Source organism: Emydura macquarii, unplaced genomic scaffold (genome assembly GCF_026122565.2).
Source record: "Emydura macquarii macquarii isolate MOO-44397 ecotype Brisbane River unplaced genomic scaffold, CSIRO-AGI_Emac_v2 contig_554, whole genome shotgun sequence".
Taxonomy (NCBI): Eukaryota; Metazoa; Chordata; order Testudines; family Chelidae; genus Emydura; species Emydura macquarii.
The window spans coordinates 3,307,815-3,325,853 of NW_027130691.1; the positions used below are offsets into that span (position 1 = coordinate 3,307,815).

General features: G+C 46.4%; 1 protein-coding gene across 3 annotated transcripts in view; it reads right to left on the minus strand.

Moving 5' to 3' along the window:
* UBE3B (ubiquitin protein ligase E3B) overlaps positions 1-18,032 on the minus strand; it is a 32,777-nt gene extending 14,745 nt beyond the window's left edge. Inside the window, exons 1-20 of one of the 3 annotated variants that reach the window (XM_067539457.1) lie at positions 17,728-18,032; positions 16,795-16,899; positions 16,615-16,710; positions 15,078-15,246; positions 14,851-14,971; positions 13,103-13,162; positions 12,627-12,731; positions 12,433-12,529; positions 11,749-11,834; positions 11,034-11,116; positions 9,862-9,967; positions 8,036-8,156; positions 6,491-6,668; positions 6,073-6,242; positions 5,117-5,284; positions 4,054-4,225; positions 3,231-3,349; positions 2,224-2,338; positions 1,781-1,880; positions 223-342 (exon numbers count right to left, since the gene is read on the minus strand). In XM_067539457.1, coding sequence (XP_067395558.1) covers positions 223-342; positions 1,781-1,880; positions 2,224-2,338; positions 3,231-3,349; positions 4,054-4,225; positions 5,117-5,284; positions 6,073-6,242; positions 6,491-6,668; positions 8,036-8,156; positions 9,862-9,967; positions 11,034-11,116; positions 11,749-11,834; positions 12,433-12,529; positions 12,627-12,731; positions 13,103-13,162; positions 14,851-14,971; positions 15,078-15,238 — 2,082 coding nt within the window. In that variant the 5' untranslated portion in view covers positions 15,239-15,246; positions 16,615-16,710; positions 16,795-16,899; positions 17,728-18,032. Of the gene's footprint in view, positions 1-222; positions 343-1,780; positions 1,881-2,223; positions 2,339-3,230; positions 3,350-4,053; positions 4,226-5,116; positions 5,285-6,072; positions 6,243-6,490; positions 6,669-8,035; positions 8,157-9,861; positions 9,968-11,033; positions 11,117-11,748; positions 11,835-12,432; positions 12,530-12,626; positions 12,732-13,102; positions 13,163-14,850; positions 14,972-15,077; positions 15,247-16,614; positions 16,711-16,790; positions 16,903-17,727 lie in introns of all 3 variants that reach the window. The other 2 variants (XM_067539455.1, XM_067539456.1) reach the window with 2 other exon arrangements.
* Positions 18,033-18,039: the final 7 nt, after the last annotated feature.

An 18,039-nucleotide genomic window follows, 5' to 3' on the forward strand; every position in this document is an offset into this window, starting at 1 on the left:
CACAGATACACTCAAAACGCTCCTGCTGGCTGGCAAACAATGAAAAGAAAGACACTGTTGCTATATCTATTGTTAAACATGCTCAGATGTTATGGCAAGGGGGGGCAATAAGGTACCTAGATCAAGACATGGACAAGCACTGAACCATACATTCACAGTACAGTCACCAACCAAACCACGTTCCTGGCTGGTAGATTTGCTTCTGCGAGCCAAGCCACTCACCTCCAGCATGCGCGAGCGGCGGATAGTTATGTGTATGACATGAGGTGACGCAGAGCTGGTTTCAACCAGCCCAAGTTTTTCCTTCTCCTTCGTCACCATGTTTCGGAAAAGAAGAACCCTCTAAAAAAAATCCGAGAGACCAACAGCACCAGGGTTATAAATGCCTGCACTGCACCATGTGATTGGTACACATGCTGCTCACCCACCCAGATGGAAATTCAGTACTAGACATAGATAGATGGAGCAAATAAATACTGTCGCTATCAGAACCCTCTGAAGTGAAAAGGAGGAAAATTTAGCTAAAGGAAATTATACCCAGGGCTAAATCCTACTTGTCGTACTCATGTGAGCAGACCTATTGAAATCAGCAAGGCCTACCCACAGAAGCGAGTGGGATCCAGCCCATAGTATCTTTTTGACATTATGTCCCATACAATTGAGAGACAACCTGTTGCGTTTTGTTCAGGAAGGTTCCCACTTACTGCACATAATGGCTGGGCACAGGAAAACCCTCCCGTGGATCCCAGATCCAGCGGGATGGTCTAGAAAGGGACAGCTTGGTAGGTCTGCATTTGTCCTGCCCATTGGGTCGACTCCTGCAGCCAGATGGCGCATTACTGCCAGCTTGAACCAGCTGGGATGAAGGAACTGCCTTCACAAAGGAGCCCCTCTCTAGTGGTAAAGAAGAGACATTTAACACAGGCCCTACAGTGGACGCTGGTTATTAGCGATCTGGATATTGACAGATTTTGGTTATTTGCAACATTTTGCTGAAAACTGATCCCGTCCCACTGACTTTAATGTTAATGGGATTTGAAGATTAGCAGCAGTCATGACTCTTATTGACAACTTCTTTTTTCTTGCGATGCAGCCTCGCAGGCCCTCAGCACCCCCACTCCCTGTGGAAAGCCCCAGCTGCAGGCACTATAGAAAGCACCTGGACGTGCTACGCTGCAGCTAGCACTTTCCACAGGCAGCAGAGGCGCTGGGGACCCACACACCACCTCTCCCTGTGCTCTCGGGGCTGCACCCTGCCCTGGCATGTCTCAGCACCCCCACTCCCGTGGAAAGCCCCATCTGCAGGCAGGTTTGTGTGGGTGCAGCCAGGGAAGAAAGCGCTGGGATGGCCAAGCCTAGGCCTTCAGTGGCAGGGCAGGGAGAGATACCGTACAGTCCTCTGGGCCCCTAGCATCTTCACTCCCTGTGGAGAGCCCCAGCATTCAGACTGCAGCCCTGCCCTCCCTTCCTAGCCTCCCCTCCCACTCTGCAGTGCTGGGACTCCTGCATTACCGCCTGTCGGGCAGTGAGTCCCTGGCTGCCTCATGCAGCTGTCTCGGGCCTGGGCCTTTTGCCTATTGGCAACTTTGGCTTACTAGCGGCTTTTTTCTGGGAAATGAGAGATTGCTGTATTTTTAAATGGGCTTTTTGGGCATGAATTCAGCACTGGGAAATCCTAGAGACTCAAGTCCCTTTCATTCACCCACAGGATGGGCAGCAGCAGGGCAGACATCCTCCTCGCACACTTCACTCAAAGCCCTCCTGCCCAGGGCCCACTCACGTTCTTGTGGGGGATGACATGCGGGATGTACTGCAGGAGCAGCTGAGCTCGCTTCTTGTCTTTGTCCAGCTCTTGGAAGAGCACACTGGGTTTGAGATCCCTTAAAAAGCAAGACACGTATTCAGAGATCCCTGAGAAACACACAGAGAAAACAGGGCTTGGCAAAATCTATCGGGGCAACGTTTTCAGAAGCACTGAAAATTTAGGAGCTTAAGTCCCTTCTGAAAATGGGACATGGGGGCTTTTGAAATGTTTACTCTGTATCAGTGACGCTGACACACAGAGAACTACACAAGGCAAATAGAGTACAGGGAACAACCCTGGCCTGGGGCTGGCAGAGAGGAACAATCAGGAAGTTCCATGTCTGACAAAGCGGCAGAGTCCAAAATGGTCAAGACAAGAACTGTTGTGAGAATACAAATCGAACGTGATCCAACACTCACTTCCGCAACCAGTGGTCCTCGGGAGCAAAGCGCCGCCGACAGTCTCTTTCATACAAGACCATCAGCCAGCCATGCACAGAGTGGAACAACTCCAGCGTCTCCCCTTTGGCATTCTCTGCAAGAGAGACAAACATGGAAGCGGTGTTCAGTGCCTCCTACATACCAATGACTGACACGAAGCAGAGCACCCCCTCATTTCCCTAGTACCAACAAAGGTGGATAAGTATCCTTCACCTCCACTGGCTTTAGGGGAATTGAAGGGTCTCAGCCTCTCTCACAAGAAGTGCCCAACACCTCCTAGGATCAAGGCTTGAATCCCTTGGCCCTGTTACTACCGACCTCAACCAGCACCAGCAAAAGGTAAACACATTTAGATCTACACAATACTCATATGGGTATCCAACAATCTGCTTCTGATTCATCACAGATTTACCCCAATGTCGGAGTACATTCCTCTCCGAACCTCACAGAGCTGAAGTAGCAGGTCCAGTCATGCTTGGCTAGTACCCACTGAATATCAGAAGCACTGTGCACTTAGTGGTCTTACTCCTCCCTGCCCTTTGATGTGTGATGTCATTCCTGGTTTATGCATGCATCAAGAGAAAACATCCCTATTTCTAGAGCCATATTGTCTAGGTTGTGCCTGCACATGTAAGAGTGCACACAAACCATGAATTCGCAGGATTTGTGCATGTGATTACAGAAGGACGTACATTTAAGTGTTGTTTTCGAAGAGGTGCAGGTTTTGAAAATGATGCCCCATAAATTCTCACTTCAGTAACATACTGACTGGTTGGTTTTTATACAGTACCCCCAACATGGTGCAGGTATCTGAACACCTGAATGGTGGATCATTTCATTTCAAACGTACTAAGAATTTCTAACATTTTCTGTGGACAGCATTCAGTCATATTAGCAAACTGGCAAAGGCCTGATGATGAATCAATTCACTACTACTTTTTATAATAATGACCACGGTCCCTCAATCAAGCTGCTGAAGCACTTACCCACAATTCCATCCCAGATCATCTTAAACACAAAGGAATTCAGGAAAGATGAGATCGTAACAAGCTCTTCCACTTTGAACGAAATCTGTTCTTCATAGACTTCAATGTCATCAAGAATTCTGGGGGAGGAAAACAAATGTCAGTTTGTTCCCCTTTTGAAAGGACTTTCTTGGAGTGCATTTTGTCTGGCACATTTAGCGGGAGTTCACTAAACCAGGAGTTAAAACCCTAAACAAATAGTATTTATTTATTTTGATCAATATCGGAGTTTAACATAAGACAATACAAAAAGTCGGAGAAATAAATTATACCCAATTCTGTATCACATTTGGAGGGCTATACTCAGATTGCAAAGCACTTTAACAAGGTGGATGAGTAGAATTGTCTGAATTTTACAGAGGGGAAGACTTTCTACATAGGCAAAGAGGTGGCACAAAGTCACACAGCAAGTGGACAGTGGAGCTGGGAACAGAAGCCAGGGTACAGGCTCTCAGTGGAGTGTCCTCCCTGCCGGACAATGCTTCTCCTTAAAGCATGGTGTGTGCCTTTGAAGAATTTGCCCTGTGTTTAGATGCAGCTGTTGCACACAAGCATTGAGAAGAATTATTCCTAAGGCACCCAGTGCTGTAGTACCTACTTACCTCTTCTGCCACATGTCCACCCCTTATACAACACACTCTTTGCAAAGCATGCAGTTTTGCTCTTCCATTTTAGTTATCTATATATAATTACAGCAGCATTTTGGCTCTCCACCCTGGCACGCGAAGGACATTAGATCTGTATATGAGAATCCCGTGGAAAGAGTCATCTGCTAGTAACCTACGTGATAAGGTGTCGAGAACAGTCACAAAACAGCAGCAGCATGGCCAGTAGCGTCTTAGATTCCTCTGTGTCGTTGTTCAAGCATTCCAAGAAGAGTTTTAGTCCACCCTGGGGTCCCAGCTCACAGATAAATGCCCACAGTTTAGGCAACAAGTCATCAAGGTAAGTGAGGCCTAAATGAGGAAAAACAAAAGAAAAAAATCCTTAATACAGCTCTTTCCTCTGCATGCAGGGGAAGACAAATATGACCCGCTGCAGATTATAGTTTATTTTGCAAAATTGTCTACTGGTGAAGAGGAAACTTACACAGTCTTTCTTGGTGCGATTCACGTGAACAGGAGTTCTACAATCACAATGAGGCCAGAAGGAAAACTCTTAACTAACTAATAAAGCCTTGCACATCTACAGCACCTTTCAGCTAAAGATTTCACAGCACTGGAAAACCATCCGTTAACTAAGCTTCTTGTGAAACAGTCATTACTATCCCCATTGTAGAGATGGGGAAGCAAGGCACAAAGGTCAAGGTCATGCAAGTTGCGCAAGATTGCACAAGTCAATGGCAGAGTCAATGGCAGAGCCCAGGAGTCTGGACTCCTAGTTTTCTGTTTTAGCCACTAAACCAAGTGATTGCTTATCACTGCTTCCTCTCCTTTGTAGGAAGAGAAATACTTTGTTCTGAAATAACTGAAGCATTCAATGGGATCACACCATAAAGACTGGAATTACTGGGTATTATTCAAAGACATTAAGTCAGATGCATCGTCGATAAGAGGTGAGCAGGTTTCATTATAGCAGAACTCACTTTAACTTGTATTCTGGAGAGCTAACATTGGATAAAGAAGCGATGAAAGCTATTGATCAGATGTCTGATCCAGGATGGAAGAAGCTTTCCATCCAGCTGGTCAGTAAAAAGCCCTGTGTAGTAAAACTACTAACACAGCCACAGGAATTAGTGAGAGGCACAATTTTAGAGTCTTAGAAGATTTTTTTTTTTTTTAATTTTAAAAGGCGCTTTGACCAAAAAAAAAAAAAAAAAAACACCCACATACACACGCTCCTCTGACCTGTGAGTATCTGCAGCCGGATCTGCGTTAGTGTCGTGAGCGTGGTTTGGTACAGCACACAAATGCTGCACACCTTCTGCACCTCTGCTGAATCCACCCGCTTGCCTCCAACTGGCTTGAGGATGTTGCGAACAGAAGCGGATTTCTGGAAGGCTCGCTTGAAAAGATCTGATGGGAGATAAAGGAGGACACATGCATGCAGATCTAGGAGACTGAGACATTCAGCACCGAGTGAATTCTTATTCTGGGTCATGGTGCAGTCCCATAACAAGGAGGGTTTCAGTAAGGACAGTAACCAATGGAGTGGGTCATGCCACAGAACTGCAGATTTCAGTGAATTCCTCATGGCAGAATGCTTTACAGGAACACTCTCCATTCCCTAAACACAAAAGTTCTCAGGTGACATACAGACCATGCACAAGTCATTCTCTAGTTTCAAACATTATCCAACTATCATAAGCATTACTAGTTGGGTTATAATATTTAGCCCATATTTACAGTAGACTGTCAGCAGATTTATAGGGGGTTAGAGCAGGAGACTGTGACCCAGAAACTCCAGAGCTGTAATCCAGACTCAGCCAATGATTCCTTGTGAGACCATGGGAAAGTCATTTAACCTAGCTGGGCCAGAGTTTCCACCTGTGAAGCTAGCCCACCATTGTAAGGTATTACAGACAGCCTGTGTGGCAAGTGTAACACCGTGCTTTTCATCTTCAGACCATTGGAGAAACAATTCAAACCCTGCGTGGAAACAGGCAAGTGTCCCCAAAGCACCAAGAAAGTAAGTGACTTGCCAAAGTCACAGAGGAATCAGAGCAGGGATTAGAGCCAGAAAGAACTGGCTGCTAGCTAGGTAATAGCAGGGGCTGCAAAAACCTACTCAAAGCCTTTAAACTAAAGGGAAGAAAGAGAATACCCAGAGCCCATGCCGTGGACCTGGTCCCTACTGAACTGACTTTTCATGGGAAGGCTGTTCTGTGGGGAAGCAGTATGCCCCGACGGATAAGTCGGATCCTGAGTCTCCACCAACTTCTTGCTGAGAACATCACTGAAGAAGATGCGAATTAGGTGGACTCCCCAGAGATGCTGCAATTGCTTCGTGAGCAGAGGCATGGACTCATTTAACCTGGAAGAACAGGCAGGGGCAAGGGAGAGAAAGGTCGTAAGGTTGTAACAATGCCTTTATCTCGCCTAATAAGCTGCATATGAATGCAATGTTAAGGTTGCACAATTAAAATACAATTCAGGACATGCAAGGAGTTACGGTGGCCACTGTCCATCCTGACACTGACAGGAGGCATCGCGTGTGTAACCTGGCCAAGTTTCATAAATTAAATCTCAGAGTTATTTCTCTCAGGGGGCCTGCTCACTTACCCATAATCCACAGTCTGGGAGAACCAGCCAAGGATAGGGTGCCAGTGCGTGAGGTTGGATTTCTTTTGTGACACATATTGCTGACAGTAAGAGAGCATCTGAATCAGCACGCTCACAAAGTGAGCTGTCTCCTCCTCTAGCACTTTGTCATTCAAGGCGCCCAGGTAAACGAGGTTACCTGAAAAAGAACCAGCAGCAGCCCTTTGAAGAGGAGCAATGTTTGCAAGAGAACAAGTATGACACCTTTACTGGTGACACAAGGGGGTTGAGATCAGTCTCTCTCCACCACCTCTCCAGGGCTGTATCCTACCGCCTGCTCTCCAGCGTTCTGGCCAGTCTGTTCATAACCGACTCCTGGTTTACTTGGTAAATAAACACTGACTCAGTGCCTTCAGCAGGAAAGGATAATTGTAAAAAAAACAGCAGTAAGGGCTACATCCTGCTCCCACTGAAGTCAGTGGCAAAATCCCCATGGACTCTGATGTTAACTTAGGACCTCTGTGTTGCTCCAATGTTTTAAATCTGAATGGCTCACAGAAAACAGGCCAAATTCAGGTCTGCCATAAGCAGGTACAAGTACCAGTGAGAGTAATTAACCATTGGGACAACTTTCCAAGGGTCGTGGTGGATTCTCCATCACTGCCCAGCTGTAAATCAAGACTGGATGTTTTTCTAAAAGATCTGCTCTAGGAATTACTTTGGGGAAGGTCTCTGGCCTCCTGTGAGAGATCCGGCCAGACAACCACAATGGGCCGTGGACTTGATGAAGTCAATGATGCTCAGTGAATACAACGCTTTTTCTGGCACTGCCCTCACTTGGGCCAGGTTTGGGTTAGGCCTAAAGAACCATTCCTTAAACAGATTCAAATTCAGGTCAGTTGTCCAGTGACCACAATTTGTCTTTTGCTCTCTGACGGTTGTTCGCTGAGTCTTTTCATAGAAGCCAATGATTTCAGCCCAGATTCCAGCACACAGGTCACACACCAAGGGGGATTCTCTGTTGTAGCACAGAATAGCCTTCCAAAGACATCTCATTTGCTTCCCATCAATGCTTAATGCACAGCATTATATGAAAGAGAGAGCTCCTAACTGTAGCCAGAACAGAGAATCTAGGGGCCATTCATATTCATTAATTACAACAGCACCTCTGACTATTTCCCACAGAGCTGGTGTGAGCTCAGTAGCCTATCAATTTAGGCAGGGTAATTTCAGGTCTGCTGTACCAGTGTCTAAATGGAAAGCAAGCTGAGGTTATGTTTTCCTGTTAGATCACGATGACGTATCTGTAGAAAGGGGTCTCTTTCTGAACATACACACCCCTTTCCTTCCTGAGTCTCTTAGCATGACCCTCTAGGTTCACTTTAGAAACTACCCAAATGAGTCAAACCAGGAAATGGTGGAATTTAAAATCCAGGGTCCTTGACCCCAATATAGGAATTCAGATTTCACTGACGCTTTACATGAGCCCTCTCCTCAAAGCAAATAAAGACTCTTAAAGTTTCTCTTCTGACATAGGACATGCTCAGATTCTGGACACATGCTTACCCAATAAACAAAGAGTATGGCTTCCTTCTAAACACACACAGACATCTCGGCACTGAGCTTCTCGACTTAAAAATAAGATGAATTTGCGGAAAAGGTCATGGGATTCCATCACCGCCAGACGCTGAAAAACAGAGGGTTTTTTTTTTAAATGATTGTAAAGTTGCAAGTTAAACTAACATTAGAGTGTCGCACAAAAGCAGCTATGTCTGAACATCTTCAGCGACTTAAGAGTAACTGTTCTTTGCTTTTCACAAAGAATTCCAGTAAGAAACCACGGCATTCAGGAGATGCACTGGCTTCATGCCAAAGAATCACTCTAAAGAAGAGATCTTACAAGAAGATCACAGGCAAGTGGGGGAGCCGGTCATGAGGGATCTGCAGGTGAACTGTCATATTCTAACCAGTAACAAGGATAACCTTCACCTTTCATGAGTCTATGGCAGTTAAAATTTGCCTGCATCCCCTGGAATTCACTGGAAACTGCCCTATGCTGTGAAAGGGAGTAGACAAACCACACTGTATTAGTGGGCAATATATCACTACCCAGCAAAGATTCTTTGCTATGTGATAGATAATTTTGCCTCTCTTTGCTCACTTGCTTCTCAGGTCAGAAATCACCATGGGGATGGAAAGATAAGGACCCACAAAATAAAATGTCCAGACTAAAAACAAAGAGGAGCAGAGTAGTCTCAGGTCATACACATGGTTGAATATGTTAAGTAGTAGTTTACACCTAAAATTGTGCCTGGCGCACTTGCAGATTCTCTAAACCGTAGACACCTCAAGAGTTGAGCAGATAAAGCTCCATTATAGTGTAGTATTTATCTGCATGCCCAACTGAGTGGGCGTATACTCTGAATTTATCAGTTTTTGCCACAGTATCTTATCTGGTAGGAAATATGCACAGCACTCTAGATACCTACACAAAGCAAACAACTAACTGCTACTAAAACAAAAGACTCAAACCAGTTTTGAAGAATCAGCACAAATAGTGCTTTGGATTGTTGTTATTTAATATTTATATTATGGGAGCACCAAGCAGCAGCATGAGGCGTGGTGGCTGAGTGGTTAACGTGCATGACTACACTCGTGAAGGTCGTGGGTTCAAGTCTTGCTCAATCACACACCAAAAGGCTGCCTCCAGTTTACCCAGCTGCAGAATGGGTACCTCATCCGTCGGGTGAGGGCTGCCAATGGTGGTTGGACATGATGCTGGCCACATTGTGTACCACTTGCTATGAAACTGATGTGCTTTAACAGCATCTGCCCGATGAACCACTGACACAGGGAAGCTTTGACTAGAGGCTCCAATTGAGGCCAGGGCTCAGCTGTGCTGTGCACTCTGTAAGAGTTTCTGTCCCACAGAGTACATGGTATACAGATAAAAAGACATTTTACAGATGGGGAAACTGAGGCACAGAACAATTAAGTCATGCAGGGAGCCTGAGGCCAGATCTCCAGGATCCCAGTACTAACTACAAGAGCATCCTTCCTCTCTGTTCTAGGACTCCCCATGCAGCTGCAGTTCAAGCTGTGCACAATCCTACTGAGATCACTGAGGATCCTGTTACACACAGGATACTAAAAAGAGCTATATCGGCTCCTACAGCATTTGAAACCCAGGCTATGAAGGATGGGGGAGGAACGTGTGTTTCCATTAGAAAAGGATTAAATTGGTGGGGAAAGAAACTTTACTGTCCAGTTTTAAGAGGCGGATACAACACTTTGCTCTCCATTATTTGTAACTAGAGAGTCACTGATGACTAATTACAGTATATTTGTTATGTCAAAGGGCTCAGGAATCTGTGCTGAAGTAGCCCACTTACCTCAGGTGTTAGAGTAGCAAGGTGAGTCACTATAGAAGGCACTGACATGATATGGATCAGGAATGATCTCAAGAGATTGTCAGAAAACTGAGCAGCAATCACAGGGCTGAAGAGAGAAAAAAATCCTTCAAACCTCACACTCTGTGTTACCTAAGAAATGCAGCCTTTGTTTCAGAACTGGCTGTTGCTTCTGGTCTCATTAGAGGGGTCAGTTTGAAAAGAATCAGCCCCCTACGGTTTCTGTTATCATGGTGATTTAGTAACATCCATCATGACCCCAGGAAATCAAAGAAAGCCAGAGGCAGGAGACAATGTGGAGTCTTATTCCATAATACTTAGCTCTTAAACAGCACCTCCCACGTGTTTAAAGAGCTCCACAAATGTTTACTAGACTAAACCTCACAACACCCCTGGAAGGAGATAAATAAGTATTTCCCATTTACTCAGACAAACCATAAGTGACCTATTCAAGGCCTCAGAGACAGTCAGAATCAGAACTCTTGCTGGAATTAATATCAGAAAATCAAAAGTGAGTCTGTCCCACAATCCCAGAAATGACACTTACGGAAGGAAGTGTCACAGAGTTAGCTCGTGAAAGTCTTTAGGGATGCTCACTGGGCATCATGGTTTGACACCTAGTGAACTTCCAGTGAAGAGATCTGGGCTTTGCAGATCTGAGTTTGGATTATGCACTGGCTTTATTTTGAAATGCAGGGGTATGTTTCTAGCTCAGTGAGGCCCAGTCCCTCCCTTGGGGACACAGTTTACATCTGCAAATTGAACTGTCAGTGCAGATCTGATCATCTGCACCTTTACCTGACATGCACCCACAATTATGTAGTTGGAGGTGCATCGGCAGTTCACTGAGGGGTGTAAATCACACTTGCAGAAAGAAGGCCCATTCCTTCAGACCATTTACTCAATACACAAAATACAGCAGCATTCCAAGTTTAACCCCAGATGCAATCTTTACAACTGATTTATAAACACTTGCTACTAGAAAAAAAAATCAAGTCCTCCACCTAAATCAGCATCCTGCACTAATACGACAAACTCACAGATAGATACAAAGAGAGAAACACAATGAAAAACTGGCAGGGCAAGAGGTCTTCAGGAGGACATTGAAAGCAGCTCTGGCTACATATCACCCCAGGATGCTTTTGCTGCCTTACCGCAATGCAAGAGAAAAGATTGCAGTTAAAGTGCCTTTGGACAGCGATGGTCTGGATCTTGCCAAGCCATTCGTTAGCAAAATCTGAAAAGAAAATTGCAACACTTGTTAAAGAAAGAATCTGACTGTGTTCTTGAAGGGCAGGGTGACTTTCAGGAGGTAGAAGATATCAGGGAGGGTGTTGCTTAATGTGGTTGTTACATGTCACTGGGCTGGATCACAGGGTGTTGGGTACAGATACTGGCAGAGGAGAGAAACTGTATTCAAAGCGGTGTGCTACAATCACACTTGTCATTTTTATAGAGCCTTTCTTCAGAGGGTCAAGGCCCTTTATAATCCATAACCAACAATCCTGTGAAATACTAACATCCCCATTTACAGATGAAAAAAGTGAGGCACAGAACGGTGAAGAAAAGCACAGAGAAATTCAGTGGCAGGGCTGGGAATAGAATTCAAGACTCCTGACTCCTATTTCTGTATTCTAACCAGCTACACTGAACTGCTGCCTTCCACCTGCTAATGAGATGATGAAATGGGATTTAGATTAAATACTGCTCATGAGGGTGAGTTTTTTGGCTTCCCAACCATAAGCAGAGTATTCTCATAATGAGCAATACATGGCCACCAACACATCCAGAGAATCTTTGAACTTAGTTAAGAAAGAAAACATTGCCAGAGGTTGAAAAGTATATCAACTGTTATAATCACAAACAAACCTGGAGCACAGAATAAAATCCCTTCTGATTGAGATGTCCCATGATATTTGCACAGATGTGGTTCATGGCAGGTCGCAGGATTTCTCCTGCAAGGACAAAATTATGAGATTTCTGAGACTCTCGTGTGTGTTATATAATCTGTCTGAACTGCAGTCATCCATTGTGAATTATGACAAACTTCTATTAACATCTTCATTCCCAAATTCATTACAGCCCTACACAAAACACCAAGTTTAGTAGCTTTTTGGAATATTCTAGATACTGAAATTGAATTAAAATAGCATGTTTCAGGTTTTTTCAGTTGACTTCCATAAGATTTCTTCAGGGGTCAATATTTTCCTGAGTACAATTAAAGAAGATATTTTTGATGGATTTCAAGAGAGCTGGAAGTCATCACAGACTTGCATCAAGGAAGCTTTTGATTCACATGACAATGGAACACGAGGAGAGAGCAGCAATACTGATTGAGCTTTTATGGTCTTACGGGGAAGTCTCCTCTCTGAGCCCCAGTATGGATCTCTGATGCTCAGCCTGCACAGAATGAATCATGGAGCTTGGCAACGCACAAGGGAGAAGAAAAATATTCCCTTTCTTCAGCCAAAGCCGGAAGACTTTAAAACAAAGAGAAAGAAGAAAGGTCTGGATTGGTGGCTACAACAGGGTTTTGGAAAGAGCCACACAGACCTTTTCCCCGAAGTATTTTCCACGTGGAAGTGTCTGTGAAGGTAACAAGCATCGTGAGGTGCAAATTGACCAGTTTAGAGTCCTGTAGGATGTCAGGCTGGAATAACAAGAACACAACATTAATAAACCGAGTCTACAACACCAAGGTGTGAAACCACAAGAGACACAGAGCTAAAAACAAGCAAAGAATTTACCTTAAGCTGTTTGAGAAACTCACAGCAAAACCACAAAATGTCCTTGATCTGTTTGATCCACAAGAGGGTAAGGTCCTTAGAAAGTGCTAGTGACACATACCACACCTAAAGGCAAAGAACAAGAGAAATTTGTGGTAACTTCTTCTATTCTGTTGCTTACCCAGAATACAAGCCCAGGAAGTTGTGTAATAAAACTGTTTCCACAGGCCATATGGATCCCAGCCCTGGACCAGAATTACCCAGCCCCCTGTAATGACTAGGTCAGTTATAAATTAAACCATGTGGGAAATTCCCTTTCGACCCTTGTGGGTACATCTAATTATCTTGGTAAACATCACAGAAAAACCTAACTTATCAAAACATTTCACCATGGAATCTAAGAGACACCCAAGTGTCCCTCGTTCTTTACACTTCAGATTAGTTGAACTTTTAAAAAAATAAACTTAAATGCCCCCTAACAAAGTCGATCTGCTGACCTTGGGCTCATTCTCAACATCCATGCTACTCAGGATACAGCGACACAGCTTTTCAAACCTCTGTAAAGAAAGAGACGCACACATCAGTGTACTTCCCACAAGTACAGTCAGTTACTTGGGAAAAACTGTTTAAAACAGTAGATTATGGGAAGCAAAGGGCTTCCATGCCAGAACCAACTGAAGCTCTGCTGAGACCAGCATATTGTCTTTGGCAGTGGCTAATACTGGTGTCCGAAGAGGAAGGAAAAACCCATGGGTATGTATAACTGCTCTCTCTCAGATTACAGAGTGAGTTTGATTAGGTTTGCCTTGCTTGCGAGTTACACAGTGAAACTTCCATCCACTCTGGGCTCTATAACAGTGGTCCCAACCTGTGGCCTTAGGGCCAAAAGTGGCCCACGGGGGGCTTTCAAAGTGGCCCGCCGCTCCCCTCCCACTGGCTGCAGAAGGGAGCCGCTGCCTAAGGACCCAGGCGGAGCACGTTGCCATGGGGCTAAAAAACCGGTGCAGGCTTCTTGCTGCAGCCGAGGGGACGGGAGATCAGAGCACTCCACCTGGGTCCATAGGTGCTGGGGTCCCTGCTGGAGCCAGAGGGAGGGGAGCACTGATCTCCCATCCCCCAGCTGCAGAAGGGAGCCACTGCGTAGGGACCCAGGTGGAAGGCACACGGCTACAGGACGCGTGTGGTTTCCCTGCTGCAGCCAGGGAGACGGGAGATCAACAAGGAGGGAGGCAGCCTCCTCACTGAACTCCTTCTGTCTGGCTGCAGTGGGGGGAGGGGGAAGGGGAAGGAGGCAGGTGCAGGCAGAGACTGGTGGCCCTTCAGGGTTGTAAAAATTATATCTGTGGCTCACGAGCCAAAAAGGTTGGGAACCACTGGTCTATAACATGACACCCACTTGGGACAGGAATTTCAGGACTCTCAGGAAGTAGAATGGAAAAGAATCTAGGTTACTCCTTGGCTTGAGAAGGGATCAGTTTACTCCTGGGGGTGACATTTCAATGATGTAATTAGTTACTATAACACAGGGGCCACTCAAACACTGTGACATCAAGGGCAGGGCATGGAGGGAACATAGCTGGAGCTCAGGGAACTGTATGTCCCACAAAGTATACATTTAAAATTAGATATAAATACAACAACAACATTTGATGTACTTGTATTTTCCTTGACAGAACAGAAATTGCTTAGGAAAGAAGCACCTGGGAACAACATGCAGCTGAACAGATTTAATACAACTTAATATGGCCACTCATCCTCAGAGTGTTTTTTACCCACACAGGCCTTCATAACTCCCCTGCGAGGCATATCTTAGTATTATCTCATTTTACAGATGGAAAAACTGAGGCTAGACTGTTAGGGCCTTGTCTTCACTGCACACATAACTCAGGTTCTTAGCTGAGTGCTGCCCTTACCCAGAGTCCCAGGCGCACACAAAACCTTCTCACTTGAGTGTGGTGGTGTTTTACACCACAGCTAGCTGGCCCATTGGGCGTACTAGTAAATGACTTGCTCAAATTAACAGTGTCAGAGCCAGGATTAGAGCCAAGAGTTCTTGGCTCTCAGTCCTGCTGTCCTCGCCATGGCATTACAAGACAAAAGGGGCTGAAGGTCACACTGTGAACCCTTCATGTTGCAACAACCCATTTGACAAGCAAAGTAACAGTTCAAATACACATTAAACACATAGAACAGGTTACATGTTTTTAATCTGAGAGGATGAAATGTGTCAGAGCAGCAGCTTTACCTCTTTGTCCTCTTTAACTGTGAAAATGAACAGCAGTTTCCTGGCAATTTTGAAGATGGAAAGTGCACTTCTTTTACTGGAACCAGATTCGTTATTTTTAAAGAAATCCTCCACTTCTCTCCTGGGAAGGAGGAGGAATCAAATGTTGAGTATTTTTTTTAAAAAAGTCATCAGCAGAGTCATGTTCACAACAAGCAACAAAGCACACAGGGTGGAATTTCACACACCTGATCTCCCTCTGCAGACGGCAGCGACAAAGAAACCTCCTGATCAGAGCTTGGATCTGAATGGCAGCTCTATCTCTCTCTTTCAGCTCTCTCCGCTCCTCACGGGCCTGACGTGCTTTATCGAGGAACTCGGCTCTAGATGACTGTGCTGCGCTGAACATTTTTCAACCTTTCACAAATTTGGACATAAGAATATAAGAACAGCCACACTGGGTCAAACTAATGGCCCATCTAGCCCCGTATCCTCTCTTCCGACAGTGGCCAACATCAGATGCATGAGAGGGAATGAACAGAACAGGGAATCATCAAGTGATCCATCCCGTCACCCATTCCCAGCTTCTGGCAAACAGCAATCCCTGCCCACCTGGCTGATAGCCATTGATGGACCTATCCTCCATGAACTTCTCTAGTTCTTTTTTGAACCCCGTTATAGACTTGGCCTTCACAACATCCTCTGATGAGATCAAGGGAAGGGAAAGAAAGGAGTTCTCTGGATGTCAGAACGTAGGCAGCAAGTGTGTTTAGGGAGCTGGGAGTGATACGGACACAACATATAGCCACAGGACAGGTGTGTGTGGCAGGGAAATTCCCTACACCACTCCCAAGAGACCTGCTTTGGCTGGTTTTGACAGGCTGTGTATGCCTTTAGAGAGAGGAAATGAGGTGCCCACACAAAAGAGCACAAGATGTTGAAAAATGGAGCACCAAAGTACCACACACACACAGAGCAGTACCAAAAGCTCAGTATGTCAGCTGCAGAGTTAAGGGGAAAACCAAAACAGGACTGGTACCAGAACCCCATCAGCCAGCACATTTGGTTTTCTCACTTCCAAATCTCCACCTCACCCCTAGCAGCTTGTCATGTTCTCATCTTGGCTTTAATTAGAGTCTATAGAGAATTTTGATGGGCAGGGGAACAAGGGTGGATAACAAGAGAACAGTCTAAAATAAAATAAAGGAGGTGATGGAAGAACCCTCGGAAGTCCATTTGTCCAAGGAGAATCACCCCAGTTTAGACCATGAAACAGCTGTTGTGCATGTCATGTTGAGAACCTCCCTGGGTCTCCTCTGGTAAATGGGGGACTATATGGTATTTGTCTTTGTGGGAAACTTCCCATTACCTCCCCACTTCATTTCCCTGTAGTTGGCTGACTCGTCCTTCTAGTGAGGGAAGGCTGGATGTTATCCTTCTAGAAGGCCACTTTGGGTGGGGATGAGATCACTCATGACCCTAAATGAGCTGCTTCCACCACCTCCTAGCCAGGGAAGAAAGAGGCTGACACTGGTTGGGAACTCAGCTACTTCAACGTGACTGCATGTTGCTCCACCCCAACCCACCTAGAGTGGCCCACTCTATTGCATCTGTAACAGATGAATTGCTCAGTAAATATTTAGAGACAGATTCAATATTTACATAGCAACAATCATAGCCCCAGAGCATACAATGCTCAGATGCTTCCATATTTACACTATGTGAATAGTAAAGGGAAAAAATCTATAATAAAATACTTTTATAAAACCTTTACCCAAAACTTACCTGAGGATTTGCTTCTGCAGCAGAAAATCTGATAATCATCCATATACAAACGTGATTCACGTCTGCTCTGAGATCCAAAAGCGTCTCCCTTCGTTTCTGTAGAGATAAATCAATTCTAGATGCTGTGGAGAGCTATTAATTTCATTGTCATTCTAGATGTCTTTAGCTGTACTCACCTACCAAATCACCCAGCACCCACACAGCGAGAAATGTTGGACAATCCTCAAAACACAGAAAGGTGTAGCATGGTTTTGGTCCACCAGCTGCCAGTGGTGTGTCTGAAACCTGCTCCAGGGAAGTAAAAAAAAAAAAAAGTTTCTATTTCATGTAAAACTCTATTATCAGAACATCCATGTCACTAAATTTCATAGCAAAGCCTGATACGTAGGAAAACAAGAACAAGAAATCAGGATTAAGATTATGATGACTGTTTACTCGACTCAATCTCCTTTTACATATCTAATCCATCTGTCACCGTATCTGTCTGCCAGGTGATCTCAGAGTTTAAATGGGCTTTTAACAGAGTTCCCAGCTAAGAGAACGTGTCACACAGAATCAAGACCCCCCCCCTTCCCCCCAAACGTACTAGCCTTTGACTCCTCATGCTCAGCTCACCCCCAGCACCAAGTACCCCAGGCGCTCTGCTCACATACACACCCGTGCACCAGGCAGCTTCCTTCCCTCGCACACAGCTTCCATCCAAACACTGCCCCCCGATCGCCTCCCTCCCCCACCCCAGGATCCCGGAGCACCAGGTCACCCCCCAACACCCCCTCTCCACCCGCCCCCGCCCCCAGTCACCCCCTGGATCCCCCAGCACACCCCTCCCCCGCACCAGGTCACCCCCCAACACCCCTTCCCTTCCCCCCCAGTCACCCCCTGGATCCCCCAGCACACCCCTCCCCCCGCACCAGGTCACCCCCCAACACCCCCTCCCCCCGCCCACGTCACCCTTCCAGAATCCCCCAGAACTCTCCTCGCAGCAGCAGTTCACCTCCCCCCCACCAGGTCCCCCAGCACCAGGCCAGGCCAGGCCACCCCGCCCCCGCCGACCTCCCCCCGCCCCAGGGTCCCCCCGGCAACAGGCCCCTCCCCGCCCCGGTGAGCAGGCACCTCATGTCCGCCCCTCAGCGCAGGGAGCTGGGGCCGCCCCCGCGAACCCCCAGGGCAGGGCAGGGCAGGGCCGGGCCGGGGCCACCAGAGCAGCCCCCCCGAGTTCCTCCCACCGGCCGGGGCAGCCGCGCTCCGCCTGTGCTCCGCGCTTAGCTGTCCGCCCGGGAACGCAGACCCGGCTCGGCAAGGGGCCTCGCTAACCACTCCCGGGGCCACCAGGGCCCCGCCGGCCCCTCGCACACGGACACGCTGGCCCCCGAGCCCCTGCCCAGCGGGGCGGCCAAGGGGAACGGGCTTTGCGTGGGGGGGGGG